Here is a 16,626-nt window from a genome sequence, read left to right on the forward strand (position 1 = left end):
ATAGTCAGGCTCTTAGAATTCAATTAGCGTATGTTTATCTCCCGCATGGCGATATATAATCCTTATTTATAACAATGCTGCGTGGCAGAGGCAGCTCTGACAAATTTAAATTATGTAACAATAAACACATTACAGAGCCGCCTTTGGATTACGGCACTGCTGGATGATTGCCTCCAGCACCCATTTAGGAGGGCTTTGCATAGTTGACTGAAGAAGCTGTCCTAAAAACAGGACCTGTGAACGAGGAGAAGAAACTTGGCGTTGCTCCTCTGAAGTCAGTCCAGGTGCACAGAGCAAGGGCTTTAATACAAACTTTCAGTGTCAGCCTTTGAAATCCTTGAAAAAGTAAGTTTAAGGGGATTGGAGTTGCTTTTTTCTCTTATTTAAAAAGCAGTTTGTCAGCCCTTTAATAAACAGTTCCATGTAAAGTAACCCCTCTGCCGAAGCTGGGATGTCAGTGCAAAGGGAAAGTTTAACAAGTACAAAGCTGTAGCGGTATTTCTTGATTATTTTCGACAGTGTGATTTAAGAAGCTTAATGATGACCCCAGGCTTGTGTAGTTGAGGTGGTTGTAGTCTTTGAATTGCTGGAAGACGCGGCTCCTTATTTATTATGTGAACAAATTTCAAGTTTAAAAAAAAAATAAAATCCAAAGTTTATTTCAGATGAGAAGGGTGAAGACTGGCTATTGTCAGAGAAGGCAGTTGTGTGCAGCAGCTGACAACACAAACATAGGCTGGCAAATTGTCTCTAATGGAGGAAAAGCCGCTTTAGAAATGTCAAGATTTTTCCCTGATTTAAAACTAGTAGATGCTGAAGAATCAGAATAACTAGAAGTGGAGATGGAATTGCTCTGTGACAGATGGTGCAATATGTTTTTTCATACTGGAATTATACCTTCCTGCTACTAGCGCTTTCCGATTGGCCCTTTGCACTGCGATGGTGCCTACCTCCTGCAGGAACCAGGTAAGTAATGCCTCCTCCGAAGGCATCGTCTCACCTTGCGGGACTCTCATCGTTGCTACCACACAGGTTTGAGTTTCCAAAACGGATCAGTGCACAAAACCAGATGAGTTTGTCCACCTTTGAGTTTTACTTGGCACCAGCTCATGAGCTCAGTTTGTAGAAATGGTTGTTCCTGTGCACTTCCCCTGCCGCTCGGTGCATTTGTCACGGCGGGGAACTTTATGCTCATTTATCTAACCCTCGGCAGCTGCTTTGGGTCCATCTGCCTTTTGGGACACACAAAGCCCTCTCTGGGCCAGTGTTGCATGCTCCGAACGGAGAGCCTTGAGACTGCAGCCAAAAGATGGTTTTAAATGGTCTGTCAGTGCTGCGAGGGGTCTCTGAACAGCTTCAGTCTCGTTTCTCTGGTCTCTCTTCATTCCCTGTGTATTTTTAACTTATTTCAAGAGGTGGCTCGTTATGGCTGATTACATTATTTGCGATTTTTGGTCTCCTTTGGTGCCTGTGCCAGTAGTGCTTATGTAAAGGGGCTTGATGATATTGAATGGTAAGAATGAACAAATGCAGCGGGAATTCAATTGCTGTTTTCCTCTCGAGCACAAGTGTTCTTTCTAAATCAAGTCTGACCACTTACTGTGTCAGTCAGCTACGTCGTTGGAGTCGTGGAGAAAGTGTCGGATTTGCATTTGATTTAAGGGGAATTTTTGTTTGCTTGAGGTGCTCAAGCAAATTATTTGAAAGTTTTCAAGAAGTATGGTTTCCAAGTGCTCTGCATGCTTTAAACCAAATTTGGCCATAGTTGAACTTTGTCTTGGCTGCAAAATCCTATGTAATATGTATACCTATCAAGTGACTGCCAGCAGTACCCTGTCCTCTACAGACAGGAGTTATTGATGATGGGTTCTTTCAGATACCTTTAAAATTAGATTTCATAATCATATTAACCATCTGCCTCAGCTGGTTCTCGCAACTTCAGAATTCGTGCTATAGAGCACCTGGTAATTAATGACAATTTAAAATACTTCATTGTAATGTCATTTACAGCTTGATTAATTAGTTGACACAGCTCCTCTTGGATTTCAGATTTTAAGAGGTTTGTGAGTGTTTTCCAATAGTCTGACAGAGCCTTCCCACGGGAGCAGTAAACGCTGGTTTGCTGTGAATTTAGGGCCGTGTCCTGCAGCACTCGGAAGTCGTCTCCGCTGCTGCCGCATCCCTGCTTTGCTCTGATGTTCAGCAGATAGTTTGCTGGGAAGTTTGTGTGCTCAACTGGCAGAGAAACTAACCCACTGAAGCAAATAGCTTCCTTTTGGATGAGCGTGCTGAAATGAAGTGTTGAGATTTGGAGACGCGGCAGTGGGATGGGATGCGGCAGCCAACGGTTGGATTGTCTTAAACTGCCAAAGACCCTCAGTCAGGGAAGCACACACACTTCTTTCATAAAGGTTGGCAGGCCCAGTCGGGCAATTTCTAAAGAAGAATTGCCATCAGTGAGGTATTCAGGAGAAAAATGACTGTTCAAAAATGACTGTGCAAAAAAGCAAAATTTCATCGTACCATGGCGGGGACACTCAATTATGAACTTCTTTGCCTCTCTGTATTCAGACAGAGCGGGGTTTCTGTGCGCTTGATTCATCACACTTGGCTTGAGAGAGAGCACAACATCTCCAGATATCGGAGAGGCTGATTCTGTAGTGCTTCAATGTCGCTTTTATTCAGCCCCTACTCAATAGAGCTTTGTGTTCTTCCAGCTCCTAGAGATTGTAACTACTGCCGCGGAGGCAGAAACGACATCAAAATATGGACCATAAAAAATATTGGCAAACTGGTGTTTCTCAAAAATATGACCTGTGCTTAAAACAACAGCAAAATCTTTATCTGACTTTTAAATCATGGCATCTTACTGTCTTCTGATTTTTTCGAGCCTCTAAACAGAAGCATAATATACTGCAGCTTGCTGTGAACTAGGGATCTGAGACACAGCAAAACCCACAGGAAAAAGCCGCTGTGTTCTAAGTCACATCCCTTTCGCTGGGGCGTTACCGGGAGTACAGGTGTTGGGTGGCAGTGCTGTGCGGCGAGGAGCCGTGCTGGACACCAGCGAGCGTGGTGACAGAAAGGAGGGACAGAGAGCCTTGGCTAAGCTGGGCGCGGGCTGCACGACCTCGCAACCCACTGAAGATTTACAGGTTAAGAGGAGGAGTTGCAGTAAGTCTTGTCTCCGAACACTGGTGGAAAAGAAAGTTGAGGAGTAGGACACTAATATTCCTGAAAGCTGGGGGAGTTTCCAGTGGCTTGTTACTGCTGCATAGTCTTTCTCTCAACTTCAGTTCGTTTTCATCCAAATGTATGCCGTTGCATCTGTTTACTTGGGTGTTCAGTGTTGGAAACAAAGCTCTTCTTGGCCTGGGCTTTTTATCCTTTGTAACTTGATTTTGGAAGTGGAGAGAGGAAGAGGCTGTGCGCTTTGCAATGGGAATGTGGTTTTGGGGCCCAAAGTTAATAATTGGGATTGGTGAAAAACACCGCGCAAGTATATTGGCAGGCGGGTGCCGGTTTGTGGGACAGTAATGTATTCTGTGTGGAACATCTGTCGTAAGGGAATGGCTCGGGGAGGGTGAAAAGCACGCGTTATAGCTGCAGATACCACTTCAAAATGACTTGTATACTAATGCACAGGGTAGTTTAATTAAAGGGAGAATGGAATTTCCCCAGCTTAGAGAGGAAGGTACGTGGAGAAATGTGGTTCGCTGGTGTTACTGAGCATCTGCTGGTTGTACCGATGCTTTTACAGCACGTTGACTGGAGTTCTGTTGCAGGTTGCTCTGTTTCTGAAAGGACAGCACTCAGTGTTCGTCTCAGTTTGTGCTATTTTTACAGCTTTCTGTGTTCAAATGGCTCAGAATATACATGCTTGTCATTCACCTGTCAACTAAGAAATGTAACTCACTTCAGCCCTCCTTCCCCTGAGAGTAGCTCCGATATGAGGAATATCTTCAATTATCAAAAAATCCTGTGCTGTCCCCTTCCTGTGTGCTCTTGAAAGGCAGGTGTTTACAAAAGGTCCTCTGTTTCAAGATGACCTAGTTAAGGATGCCGCTGTGTAGCGGGTCAAGGTTTTGGAGTGAAATTTTTAGCATTGTGAGATGCTATTTAATTTCTGGACAACTGTGGCTGGATCTTCGAGATCACCTGTACCAGCAAATGTTTTTATTCGGTGCCTCGTGGCACAAGGGGAGGGCTGGAGGAACACCTGCCTGATACTGCAGTCTTCGGCGAGATAAGAAGTACATAGATTAGTAGTTCAAGCCAACGCATTGAGGTACCAGTATCTCATCGCAGAGATGCGCGTGTGCGATGCCAGCAAAACAGCCTGAGCTTGGCAGTGCCGCTGCTCTGCTTGCACAGTTGAATTGCTTGAGAAGCCTCCAAGTTCTTCTGTCTTGACACGCAACACAGTAGGATACAGAAATGCTTCAAGAAAAAGGGAGCATCCCTATGCTTATGGACATCAGAAGACTTAATTCTCAGATGCATGGGAGCTGGATTGGTTTTTCTAATTAATTGTATAATTGCTGCTGTCTCGCTTGAGTGGGAATGGGCATTTTAACTGTAACTTCAAGTGCTGCCAATGATGCTCTTGTACCTTTTACTGGAGAGAACTTAACCAAATCAGTGGTAACAATGATCTGTCTGTCGCGTGAATTACTATAGTTTTGTGATCTGATGTGTTATGATTTTATGTGTCATTAGTGGTTTCAAAATTGGTTAGGACTGCATGAATGCAAATGTATTTCATGGCGGTTACTGATGGGGGTGGGTGAAAAATTTCCTGCCAAGGGAAATAAAGCCTAGTTGTAACAGTTGTGTTTTGTTTTCTCCCACCTCTGACACAGGTTGCTAACTTGGCATGTTCTATCTCGAACAATGAAGAAGGTGTGAAATTGGTTCGCATGTCAGCCAGCCAGCTTGAAGCCCTGTGTCCCCAGGTAATGACGAGCGTAACGACATGAGACATACCCTAATAAGCTGGGCAACTGGTCCTGCTTAGTACGTGCTCTGCACTCTTCGTGGGTGTCCATGGACTTTCTGCAGAACTTACTTTTTCCTTAATAGAATTCAGTGTACGCATCAAGACTCAGAAGCTTTAAACTACATGGCAAAGTAATTAGTGATGCGAATGGGTCTCTTTTTTATGTACTAGCTCTTAATTTCATTTGGCCAGGGTAGCTTAGTAACCTGCAAGACAATGGAACCAGTGAAGTTTGGGTGGTTTACAGTGCATGTTCATGTTGCAGGAAGATGGCTTGTGAAGGCATTACTGCTCCTGTGCATGCTGTGAGATGAATTATAGATCAATTATTACTTGTCTGAGTAGAATATAAACATACCAAGAAATCTTCTCCATAGAGTAGGATCAGAGGAAGCTGGCTACGCGTGAAGAGTTTGAACCTGGCTGAGACTGCCTCTAATTAATAACTTTTTAATGGAAACAAGGAAATTAAGTTTATATAAGCACTAGACTATCCGTTTCCATTTTGACAGCCCGGATGTTTTAAATGTCAACAACTAGATACTTGGATGAACCACTGAAGGCTAGAGTGCACTGTCAACTCATGTAATACATATTTTTTTAAAGCCGCAGGAAATTCAGATCTAAGACATACAATTAAGCTGCTGTTGGTAATGGGGAGCTAATGGAAAATATGTACTCAAAAAATTGCTCAAATGGCATTTTATGAATATAAGGTGTACTGTCTCAGGATTATTTGGAATTTGTTTGGGTTTTCCTACATACGCTGGTCCTTTCAAAACCAGTCAAAAGGGAGAGAGATACGTTCACCTATACCTGCCTCAGCAGGAGGAGAATTATGAGGGAATAGGTGAAGGTTGTATGAAGAGCAGGGCTGTGTTACCTCTTCTGTTACTTTTAAGTAACAGTGCAATTAAATAGGTGAAGATAGACACCTTAACATAAACCATTAAATACTGTGTGGGAGGCCTTTTGTCATCCAGGGGTGGACTTCTGTGGTTCCCACTTCTGGATCAGACCCTGGGGCCAGTGGATCAGCTGCATCGACTGTGCAGTTCTTTGCCTCCCACATCTGAGCCAAGTGGTGTGTGTGGCTGGTTAAAGCCAGGGGTCAATTTTTACAGTTGGAACAAAGCATGTGGAAGAAAAAGCTTTTAAAAATACATCTTATCTTGTGTAAGGGCTTGTTTTTCCTAAAGTAACCCACTAGGCTGGCGGTAATTTTGGGGGGTTTTTGTTATCTCCAAGAATATGGGTGTCTAATACATGGTGCTGCAAACATGCTGATGTTTTTGAAAATAATAATCTTAAGAAAGTTAGGTTTTCTTTGAATATAAATGTTTCTGGTAGTTGTCCAAGTCTGTGGGGGTGTTTTCCCCTCCTGCTTGCTGAATTGTGTGTCTTTCGACCTCTTCTATCTTTGCTTTTCCAACAACTGTTTATTTAAATAAATCTACTCCTTTATAAAATAAACACCACGACAGTCACCGTGAAATAATTAACAAACCACAGCCAATAGTCGCCAAACAGTCACATCTACTGAAGTGCAGTTGTTAACCTTTGACTTTGAGGATTATGGCTAATGCATTTAACCTGCATTGGAAGCTTTGATTATCTATAAAGGGACAAGGGCTATGACTGATGGATTTTGGCTTTACAGAGGTCACGTAGCCGAACTTCCAAGCCTGCACTTCAGCTGCTCCGCTGCACAGTCTTGCCTTCATTTCAGGGTCATCACCAAGAGATTAGTAAATGACACCATAGCTGTTCATAGCGCTTGAAAGAGTGCTTTTATATTACATTACATGTTCTCTGGTTGATTCTTTAATGCTCTAGGAGTATTTAAACATGTGAATCCTGAGAGATAAGTAAGGGCGCTTGTCGAAACTGTGGTACAAATGGCGCCTGGGTTTTCTCCTGACAGTACAGAGGTTTCTTATGCCAGTCAGAGCGAGGCAGCACGCCATCGTCCTCTCAACGCTACTGCCGAACAGTCCCCAAACTTTGATTATTCTGTGGAATCTCTAAATGCTTCTTGATAGAAAGAACAGCGTAATGGGGTTTTCTTTCCTTTTTTAGACAATTAGCTGTTTATTTTGCAGTTTATTCCTGATGGGATTTGCAGCTGCTTCTTGAATCCTTTTAGGTGGCTGTGCTGAACCAATGTGTGAATTAGACATAAAATACAGATTTAATCCAACATTATTCACTTTTGGTTTTTTGCTTAGATGGTATTTTTCCAGCAAGATGCTGGATTTGGGAAGATTCAAGTCAATCAGTAATTACAATAGTCTCTGACACTCAAGTGAATGTATCCATATCACACAGAAATATGATGTATGAAATTAAATTCAAGGCATTGCTGTGGTTGAAAAGCTGAAACCAAAATCTAATGCACTTGAGTAATTCCCCAGATAACCTCTTAAGTAGCTTAGCTGAGCAACGGCCATTCTGGGAGTAGGGAACTCCTGGTTAAAGAATGATTTCTGCAGAAATCAGTCTGTCGGGTTAATTACAAAAGCTGTATCTCAGAGAGAGCGGTTATGCGGTCCCTTGCCATAGCTAGCTCCTTGGAGCCGGCAGCGGGAGCAAGGAACACGCCGCACTTCAGCTGGTTAGGGAAAACTCAGGAGTTTTTGTTGGTACGGACAAGTCAGTCATTGCCGATGTCACCTGCGGGTTCAGCCGTTCTCAGGTTTGCAATGTAATCTTTGAGGAAGAACAACATGCAGAAAATGTCTCATCTGACAAGTCTTTGTGAAAGCAAGCAGTTAAATTTGTTTAGTGTGGCTGTGATACTGAAAATCAGCTCTTCCTCAAGAGTAACATCATCCTTCCTGTTTGTGAGTCCCCAGCCAATTAGTGCAGAAATTAATGCGAAGTTGAAGGCTTAATGTGGCGTTTAGAGCTCCCTTTTGATGGTGCAGGAGGAACTGTTAGGAAGAGCTGTGCATGCTCCGTAGTAGCCAGCCAGCTGACTTGTGTGAGGCTGGGTTTACAGGGGAGAAATGAGGCAGCATTAGGACGTCACTGGTGTTTTTCTTCATGAAGCCTTGATGTACAAGCCTGCCTGAATTCTCCCTTTGTTTTTTGAGGGTGTGTATTGCTGTAAATCTGTATATCAGTGTGAAACAACTTTGCCCAGCATCTGCAGGAGTTACCTGCAGTCCTGCACCTTCATCCCTTGCTTAGGTGGTGGGGGAAGACAGGCCAGTCTGTGGTGGGTTGAGATGAAGGAACAGAAGTTCTCCATCACTACAGTTAAATGTTTTTAAAAAATGCTTAAGATGTCTTTCATAATGGAATGGAAAAGTACTGCTGTGAAATGCTTGGAATAGTTGCCTGTGCTTCCATTTGCCTAGCAGAGTGCTGTGGGAAAGTTTTCTTTGCCTTCTTGCTAAACACAGAGCTTGCCAATGGTAAATTAGTGAAAGATTTTGTTTATCTCGACTCGAAAACCTGGATCCTCACTTGTAACTCTGCCTTCTGAGTTCTGCTTCCAAGAAGTGCTTGCTTTGGGAGCCTGTGAAAGCTGTTTTGTAACAGTATTTTGAATTAAAGATGTCTGAGAAGAGAGCTTAGCCATGGGAGTGTTTCTGATCATACAAGCTGTAGGTGTTTAGAAAGCAACAGTGAAAATGTCCGAATACAGCTCTTGAAAGGAAAGAGTATTGCCCCAGCGTCTTGATGTGGCAGTCTGCTGTCACTTGCGGCTGCTTTACCAGCTCTGTGTTGACTTTCTCCTTCTTTAAAGCCACTGTGAAGTTCATCTATAGACTTCTAACCAAATTGCAGTCAGGCTGGGAATTTCAGAAAATTAGGATTAGAATTTCCATCAGGTTGGGTGTTTGCTTCTGCCAGCAAAGGCTGGAGCCCGTTGCCCTTGAGAGCGATGGTCTCCTGGGAAGTGGCTTGCAGGGGCAGGGTAGACCTGCACCTCCCCGCTGTGGGCACGCAGGACCTGTTCTCCCATCTGTAAGGCAGGGCTCGCTCTGAGCTCGTACTGGCTGCGCTCTCCTCTGCTGGTCCAGGTAGCTCATCCTCCGTAGAAACCTTGGGAGCGCACCAGGCAGAGTGTCTGCTGTCCTTCCCACGCTCCCTCCGTACCGGCCTTAGCGCCAGCAGCATGCTTGGCGTAGCTCACTGTCCCCTGCATAGTCAAGTGAGTGGTGCCCATTAAACAGACTCCAGATAATTCGTGGATTAAATTACATGTTTTATAAAAAGAGATTGTCTGCTCTCATATTAACATCTTGTTTTAATAATTGCTGTTCCACATCTTTACATTCCAATTTTGAAATGCTTGGAAAGCAATTTGCTGCTTATAGATTTCTGATGAGGCAGGTGGTTACATATGCTGATCACATCTACTGCCACAGCCAAAGTACCAAAACACAGCGAATCCCATGGAGAGGTTCTAAATGCCACGAAAACCTGTGTTCAAAAGTTGCAGTATCTTAGAGAAACAAAACCCCCTCACCACTCCACCCCCTCAAATCCACCAAACCCAAACGTGAGCCACAGACTTTCTCTCCTCCTTGAGTCCCCAGTTACTGGCAGTTCCCTGGGGGCTGTTGCAGAACGAGATAGCTTCATTTTTGTGGCAGTAAAGACTTAATATTGAACAATTGTCCTCTTTTTTTCTTCTCTTTGAAAGACTGTCAAATTTTTTGAACGTACTAACTAGCAGATCTATCTCCAGACTGTTTAATTACAGGTGCTTGAAGCATTTTATGGCATTGAGTAGAAATACTTCCATAAAGAATCTTAACACTTGGGTTGCAGTTTTGTCTCGTGCAGGCTTGCAGAAGGATGGGAGCAGCCATCAAACAAGCAATGTGAGAAACTCGAGCAGTTACTGCTGTATTAAAAAAAAAGCAAAGATAGGAGAAAGGGATTTGCTTCTGTAGAAAGAGGTATGTTAGTGTGTGAGGATCCTGTGTTTTCATCGCAGGCACAGTATGATCTGTGGAGTGCAGTAGCAGAACGGCTTCTAGAAAAGACACAGAGTCCCTGAAACCCCCTAAGCTTCAGCATCTGAAGTCAGTGAAATGCAAAATGAAGCAACACAAAAAGACACCAAAACAAATGGCATCAGAATTATTGCAGCTTCTGCATTGACTGGTACTGTGATAGCAGTCCTCAGCTACAAATGAAAATGCTTTTTCCACATATGGGGAAGTTGATAGGGCAATTATTTACACACAATATGCAGATAGTAAATGCTTTGACAATAGTGTATGCTAAACCAGAAAAGGTTGTGTTATCCCAGTGAAAGTGTGTGTCTGTGGGTCATTATAGCACTGTAACAACAGCAAGAAGTATCTCCGCAGAGATGCCTGCGGTCACTCTGCATAACTTGGGGAAAGTGCTCAAAGTGCCTTTTATACATCAGAACAAAGTATTGGAAATCAAAGCAAACTTCTCCTTCTCCTGGTGCATCAGCCTCCGCACACTTGCTGGTCAGTGCCATTACAGCTCGAGAAAGTGCAGAACAATCTTCTGTATGTTTTGCTTCCAGGCATTTCAGCTCATCAGAGTCTGCAGAGTGCTTTTTGCTGTATTGAAGTATGTAGAGGGTTAGCACACTTAGACATGTGGATGCAAACCTGGGGTTGGATGTAACTGGAAGCGACTTAAATGTCCTGCTTACAAACCTTTTTTTCCTATCAGAGCAAAATGCAATTAGGAGCAGGGAAGGAGACATGGGTAGGGTGAGCGCTGGAGGTAACTTTGGCATCTGGCATGTGTAAAATTAAATTATAAGCAGCTTCTTACAAAGTGCCAGTAAGCAAGCTCTGCTTTCTTTAATACAGAAAACCAGATGTTCGTATCCACCTGAGTGAGGGGAGAGGCCTGGCTGGGCTCAGCTGGTACAGCAGCTTTGGTGGTGAGGCCGGGGGTGCACTTGTTGACCGTTTGGAAAGCTCTGATCTGAGAATTGTGGTTTTGCTTCTGCCTTCAGCTAACCCCCTGTATCACGGGGGTGCCCTGTGAGGCAGCAATAACACAGAGCAAATAAGGGCCACAGCGTGGTGCAATTACCGTTGTGGCAGGTTAAGAGATGTCTTCCACTCAGCCTTGCACTGAGGTTGCTCCAAAAGGCAAAGCTGAGATTGCTCCTTCTACCCTTGCTTGCTCTTGGATCTTCTTCCCAAAGCAAACCTGCTCCTGCTGTCTGCTTGGCAAGCTCCCTCTCACCCACTCCAGAATAAAACGGATGGTCACATTCAGCATGTCCCTTTTTCCTCTGCCCCTGCTGTGGTAGGGGTGGGTGGGTGCTTGTTTTATTAGTTGGGTGGGTTTTTTTACAAATATGAAATACACGTTCAAAACCCCTTTTGGATTTGAAGGCCTTGGAGGTGCTTTCCAACTCTTTACCCAAATGCCACAAGAAAGCTGGTAAATGAAGATCTTTATTTAAAACCAGACCTCAAGTGAGTTACTTAGGAACAGCAGATATTTTGGTTGTAAAGAAAAGGTGCGTAGTCAGGAGAGAGGACTGGGTGTTCCAGAGCTTGTGAAACTGAAAAACTCCTTCCTTGCTGTGGGACAGTAGCATCCCAAACCCAATGCTAGAGGAAGCAGGGCAAACCTAAACCAGCTGCAGAAAGGAGAGTCTCCTGTAAAGAGCAAAACGTGGCTAGCGGAAGGACTGAGGCAGGAGATGAAAGTGCTTGTGGCCACTGAAATAGTTCCATGGCTTACAGATGTTGTGTGTGCTGAGACTATTCAGGTACAACAGGTAGGGATTGCAATCCAAAATAAACAGGTGGTAGTTTTCTTCTCCCGAGTGATGTTTCTTCCTTCGGCCATGCCAGCCACGTGTTCAAAGCTGTTCTTTGTCGGACCACCACCGCGTATAGGAGCTTTCTTCTACCCTCTGTCATAGAATCGTAGAATCATAGAATGGTTTGGGTTGGAAGGGACCTTAAAGCCCATCCAGTTCCAACCCCCTGCCATGGGCAGGGACACCTTCCACTAGACCAGGTTGCTCCAAGCCTCATCCAGCCTGGCCTTGGACACTTCCAGGGATGGGGCATCCACAGCTTCTCTGGCAACCTGTGCCAGTGCCTCTCCACCCTCTGCGGGAAGAACTTCTCCCTGATATCTAATCTAAACCTCCCCACTTTCCATTTAAACCCGTTACCCCTTGTCCTGTCACTCCCTGCCCTTGTAAAAAGTCCTCTCCCAGCACCCTTGTAGCCCCTTCAGGCACTGGAAGGCTGCAATGAGGTCTGTCAGTCTTTCAGATGCGGTGCTAGAAGGGTATGGCTAGAAGCCATCCTAAATTGAGCCTAAGAAGATTAATTCTGCGTGACCCAGTGGCTTTAACTTACCCACATCTGTATCTAAGGTTCCGAGGTCTTCTGTCCTGCGATGGCTGTGCTTTTTAAGAGAGCGCCTGGGCAAAGTCGTTGCAGTCTTGTAACCCAGGCAGAAGTGACTCCGGGGAACCTCAGGGAACCTCCTGCCCTGCAAAGGTTATATAATTCAGTCATCTTTAGTTTCAACAGGGAAAACTGGAGGGAAAAAAAAAAGAAAAAAACAAAGCAGGTTCTTCCCGTGGAAGAGAGAAGAGCATTTGAGGTAGAGGTTGAGATATCAATTGCAAGTCTTGAATCCCAGGCCTCCCCGACCTCGGGCGTCTGTTGCCAAGTTCTGGCTGCTGCGGGAAGCTGCGAGGTGGAGAGCGACTCCAAGTAACTCGCTTGGAACTATGTTATCGAGCGTTGGGCTGTCTGACTTGAACATTGCAATTGCTACATGAAACAAAGCACCGATAAAAATAGTGTGTTTTCCTGCCATGCTTCATTTCCTTCTGGATCGTCTCAAAATGTCCCTGTTTGATTCTTTTCTTTGTACGACTCCAGTGAGTCATTGTGATCACAGTGCTCTGGCAGCGTTTTGTAAAGCTCTAAAACACGGAATATTTCCCTGAAATTGCCAAATGTTTTACATGGAAGTGGCTACATTTCAGGTAGTCTGGCCTTGTTCTTACTGTTTTTTGAACTACATATATTTCCTTCCTGCAAGAGTTACTCATATTTTAAAATAATTCCCCAGTGCTTCATGTTTTTTTTGGAGAAGGAAGAGTATACTTTAATCAGTCCTTCCCCCTCCCCCAAGTGTTCCTTTTTAGATAATAAAGGAATCATGGCCCTGCTACACCTTAGGCTGTTTAAGATCCAGTCTCCCTGTCCTTTTCCCACGACTGTCTAAGCAGCTGCTGGAAAACAAACCAGTGACTCTGCACTGGGTGCTGGGCATCATGTGGGAGCATAGGTCCTTTGCAGGGCCTTGTCAGTGATCCTGGGACACTACCCCAGGCGGCTGTGGGAGACATGTCTGGGATAATTTGCCCATGAAATTGCTCGGCCGTACGTACTCGGCAGAGTGAAGAGCCTGATCACCCCTGCTCAAGCTGATGTTGGAAACGTGTTAACCTGGAGGTGGAGAATGTGCTATGGAGCAGGACTGTTGAGCTGTATGTGCTGTCTGGAATTTCTTACTGAGCACACGAGTGCCTGGGTGGGTTTCTAAGCTGTAGTTTTGGTTTTAGCTCCACGGTGACACTTGATAGTCTTTCATTTCCCCACCAGGTTGTCCTCTTCTGTAGCAATGCCAGCTGCTTTCCACGTGCAAGATGCATCTGGGAGATCTTCCCTGCGAGCTTGGTCTGGCCATCTTTTTCAATACAGTTCCCTTGGCCGTGCTGTTGTACCGTACAAAGAACACTTCTTTGTTTTGGTTGGACAAGCTGCCTGTTGGGAGGACGATGGGGCAGCTTGTGCCTCCTGCATTTAGATTTGGTGATGAGACCCTGCTCTGAGTTTCTGGAGCACTTGCAGAGCCCTCTATCTATGACAGCTCTTCTGTTACGTGTGAAGAGCTGCTTAGCATGGGCATCTGGGGTTGGACATGTGCTGTTGACAAAGATTAATTGTTCAGACAGCTGCTGCTGTCCAGACATGCATCTCGCAGGTACACAGGCCATATGTTCCTTTGGCATTAGTGCTGACTTGTCCCGGTGCTTCAAGGGTGTTTACCTATCTGATATGAGCCAAGGCAGCTAGAAGAGAGTGGGGGAAAATGTCCTGACCCTTGGTATCTCCGTCTTCTCTGTCTCAGTACGTACAGTTACTAGCAGGAGAAAAGCTGAGAGCAGATTTCTGGAGCGTTGCTGTTTTACCCTCTTTGTTTGCAAGACACTTGTTATTGGATTCCTCTTCACAAAACTTTGGATATCTAGATTTTGATTAATAATTCATTGCATCAGTCAGACTGGGGTGAGAAATGGCAGTGGCTAGACTTAAACAGGGCTCTTGAGCAGAGGACAGGCTTCCTTTTCTAAAAACTCAATTACTGCCTGATTTAAAAATGTAAAATATCATTTTCTTGGGTGTTGCAAGGCTTTTTTGGGGGCTTTCAGGACTTGAGAGCCATGATCTTACCGGGCAGCGTGAGTGAGGGTGGCAGAGCAGCGTGCCCCATGGCGGAAAGGACACCCTGCTTCCTCCGCTGCCCACACAGAGGGGTCACCTCAAGGGCTTCTTTGAGGAAGGGAAAGCAGCAGAGGATCCCCATGTTTTCCACAAAGAATGGGGTCACTGTCGTTATTGCCAGGACTCAAGGATGTGTTTCGTTGCTGCAGGTCTCCTGAACGGATTGCTGCTCGTGCCGAGTTTCTCACACAGTTTGTCTGTTACCAAACCCATCGAGCTCGGTTTGGCTGGTGCCCCAGACTTCAGCCTCTCTCTCCAGAGGCAGGGGGGTGGCATGCAGAGCAGTATAGCTTTCCTGGGGATTTCCCTCGGTCAGTGCTGGTTTCTAGCATCCCTCGGGTCTATCAGCCTCCTCCTGCCTGATTCATTGCCCTTGCGATATGTTTGACATCATAGTCCAGTGCTGAGTGAGTTATATATTTTTTTAAATGCTTTGTGACACTTCGAAATGAAGCGGGTTGAGAAAGTAGGTTTTGGAAACCCAGGAACATCTGGAGCTTGCATGTTTTGTTCGGTGACTTCGTGCAATTAATTCGGTCCTAACGTAGAGAATTAAAAGTACACGTTGAACTTACAAGTTCATCAGCTGTAACTCTCAGGTGCTTGAAAACAAGGTTAGGATTGTCATGTTGGTCTGACTGCGGATGACTTCTCACGCCTGGCGTGTTTCCAGGTCATTCTGCTGCAACACAATGCAGCTACAATAGGAGCAGGCTTTTGAGGTTGCTTTCTTCCCACACCCAAAGAGGCTTTTTTGGTCATTTAACTGACCAGTTAGTTGGCACGGCATAAACCCTGCTACCCAGCAGTATGTGTAGCATTTGTTCTGCTTAGAAAAAAAGGGATCTGGAGTCAATTGCAGTCTTAGGGTTTGAAGAAATTAGTAGTAAGGGGGTGTTCAGGAGTATCAAATAGTATATCCTCTCCTGTTCTCTGGCTAATCTGGCTCTGCCACAGCCATAACAGAAATCTTAAGGTACTATAACAAATACTGGCAAGGTACAGAGTAAAGCTTTAAGGAAAATAAAATAAATATAAAATTTTCTTTAATTTTGTGTTTGCATATTGTTTCTACTCTAGAGTGTGTAAGATTGATCCTTTTTTGACCTTTTTTCTCGGGTTCTGGCAAGTAGCTTAGAAAATGCAGCCTCCAGTGTACTACATGTCTTCCTGTCTAAAATATTTAACACAACCTGTACTCAGAAAGCAACACCTTTTTAACATGAGCTGTTAAGGAAAGGTGAAGCTAGCTCTTGTGAATACCTGTCATGTGTTTTTCTTGTCATAACTAACCTTAATAAATGTGGAGGCAGGTATGAGTTGGGTGTGAGAGCAGCAGAATAAACACTTCTGTGTTTAAAGATCAAGTTCCTGAAAACTTATTAAACTTGCTTGGTTTGCTGTTGAGTTCACTGTATAAGCATATGGAAAATAATTGTGTTGTTAAGGGTATGGTTTAAAGATCCAGAGGTGTTTTACAGGTCATTAATGCTGCGCTGGCTCTGGCTGCGAAACCTCAAAGCAAGCTGGCTCAGGAAAACATGGATCTCTTCAAAGAGCAGTGGGAGAAGCAAGTCCGCGTGCTGACGGATGCTGTCGATGACATCACTTCCATTGATGACTTCCTGGCTGTGTCAGGTAACCAGGGCTCGAACTCAGAAAGACTCATTCTCATAGCTGAGCTTATGCCTGGAAATGGGTGGTTTCTGCACGTGTTCTAGCGCCTTCTCGGGTTTTGGGAAGGGATGGGGTTGGTACGCTTCACCTGGCAAGTGTCATCTTCTCCCGCACGAGGTGTGAAAATAGCGCAGGAGATCTTGGCACGAGGAGAAGAGGTATTTTTATAGCGTGAAAACAGCAATAGTTTAGTTAAGCAGGTACTCCAGGAACCTGTCATTGCGATTACAGCGCCCGCGTGCATAAATGTATATATTTACATCTCAGTAGACAGATCAGCTTAAACAGAGCAAGAGACTCAAGATTTTGAACTGCTAGCTGAACTGTACTGATGAATTACCACCTAGCTCCTGCAGACAAAGCTCACCGGTAACACTGGGGGGACACAGGGGGTGTTTGTGTCATGTTATGAACCAGGAAAAGAAAATCCTGCAGTTCACCATA

General features: G+C 44.7%; 1 protein-coding gene across 1 annotated transcript in view; it reads left to right on the forward strand.

The window, feature by feature from the left end:
- LOC104512560 (catenin alpha-1-like) overlaps positions 1–16,626 on the forward strand; it is a 99,240-nt gene that overhangs the window by 67,325 nt on the left and 15,289 nt on the right. Inside the window, exons 9-10 of the mRNA XM_010155592.1 lie at positions 4,863–4,955; positions 15,987–16,143. Of these exons, the coding sequence (XP_010153894.1) occupies positions 4,863–4,955; positions 15,987–16,143 (250 nt within the window). The remainder of the gene's footprint in view (positions 1–4,862; positions 4,956–15,986; positions 16,144–16,626) is intronic.

The sequence above is a fragment of the Eurypyga helias genome, unplaced genomic scaffold (genome assembly GCF_000690775.1).
Source record: "Eurypyga helias isolate BGI_N326 unplaced genomic scaffold, ASM69077v1 scaffold737, whole genome shotgun sequence".
NCBI classification, from domain to species: Eukaryota; Metazoa; Chordata; class Aves; order Eurypygiformes; family Eurypygidae; genus Eurypyga; species Eurypyga helias.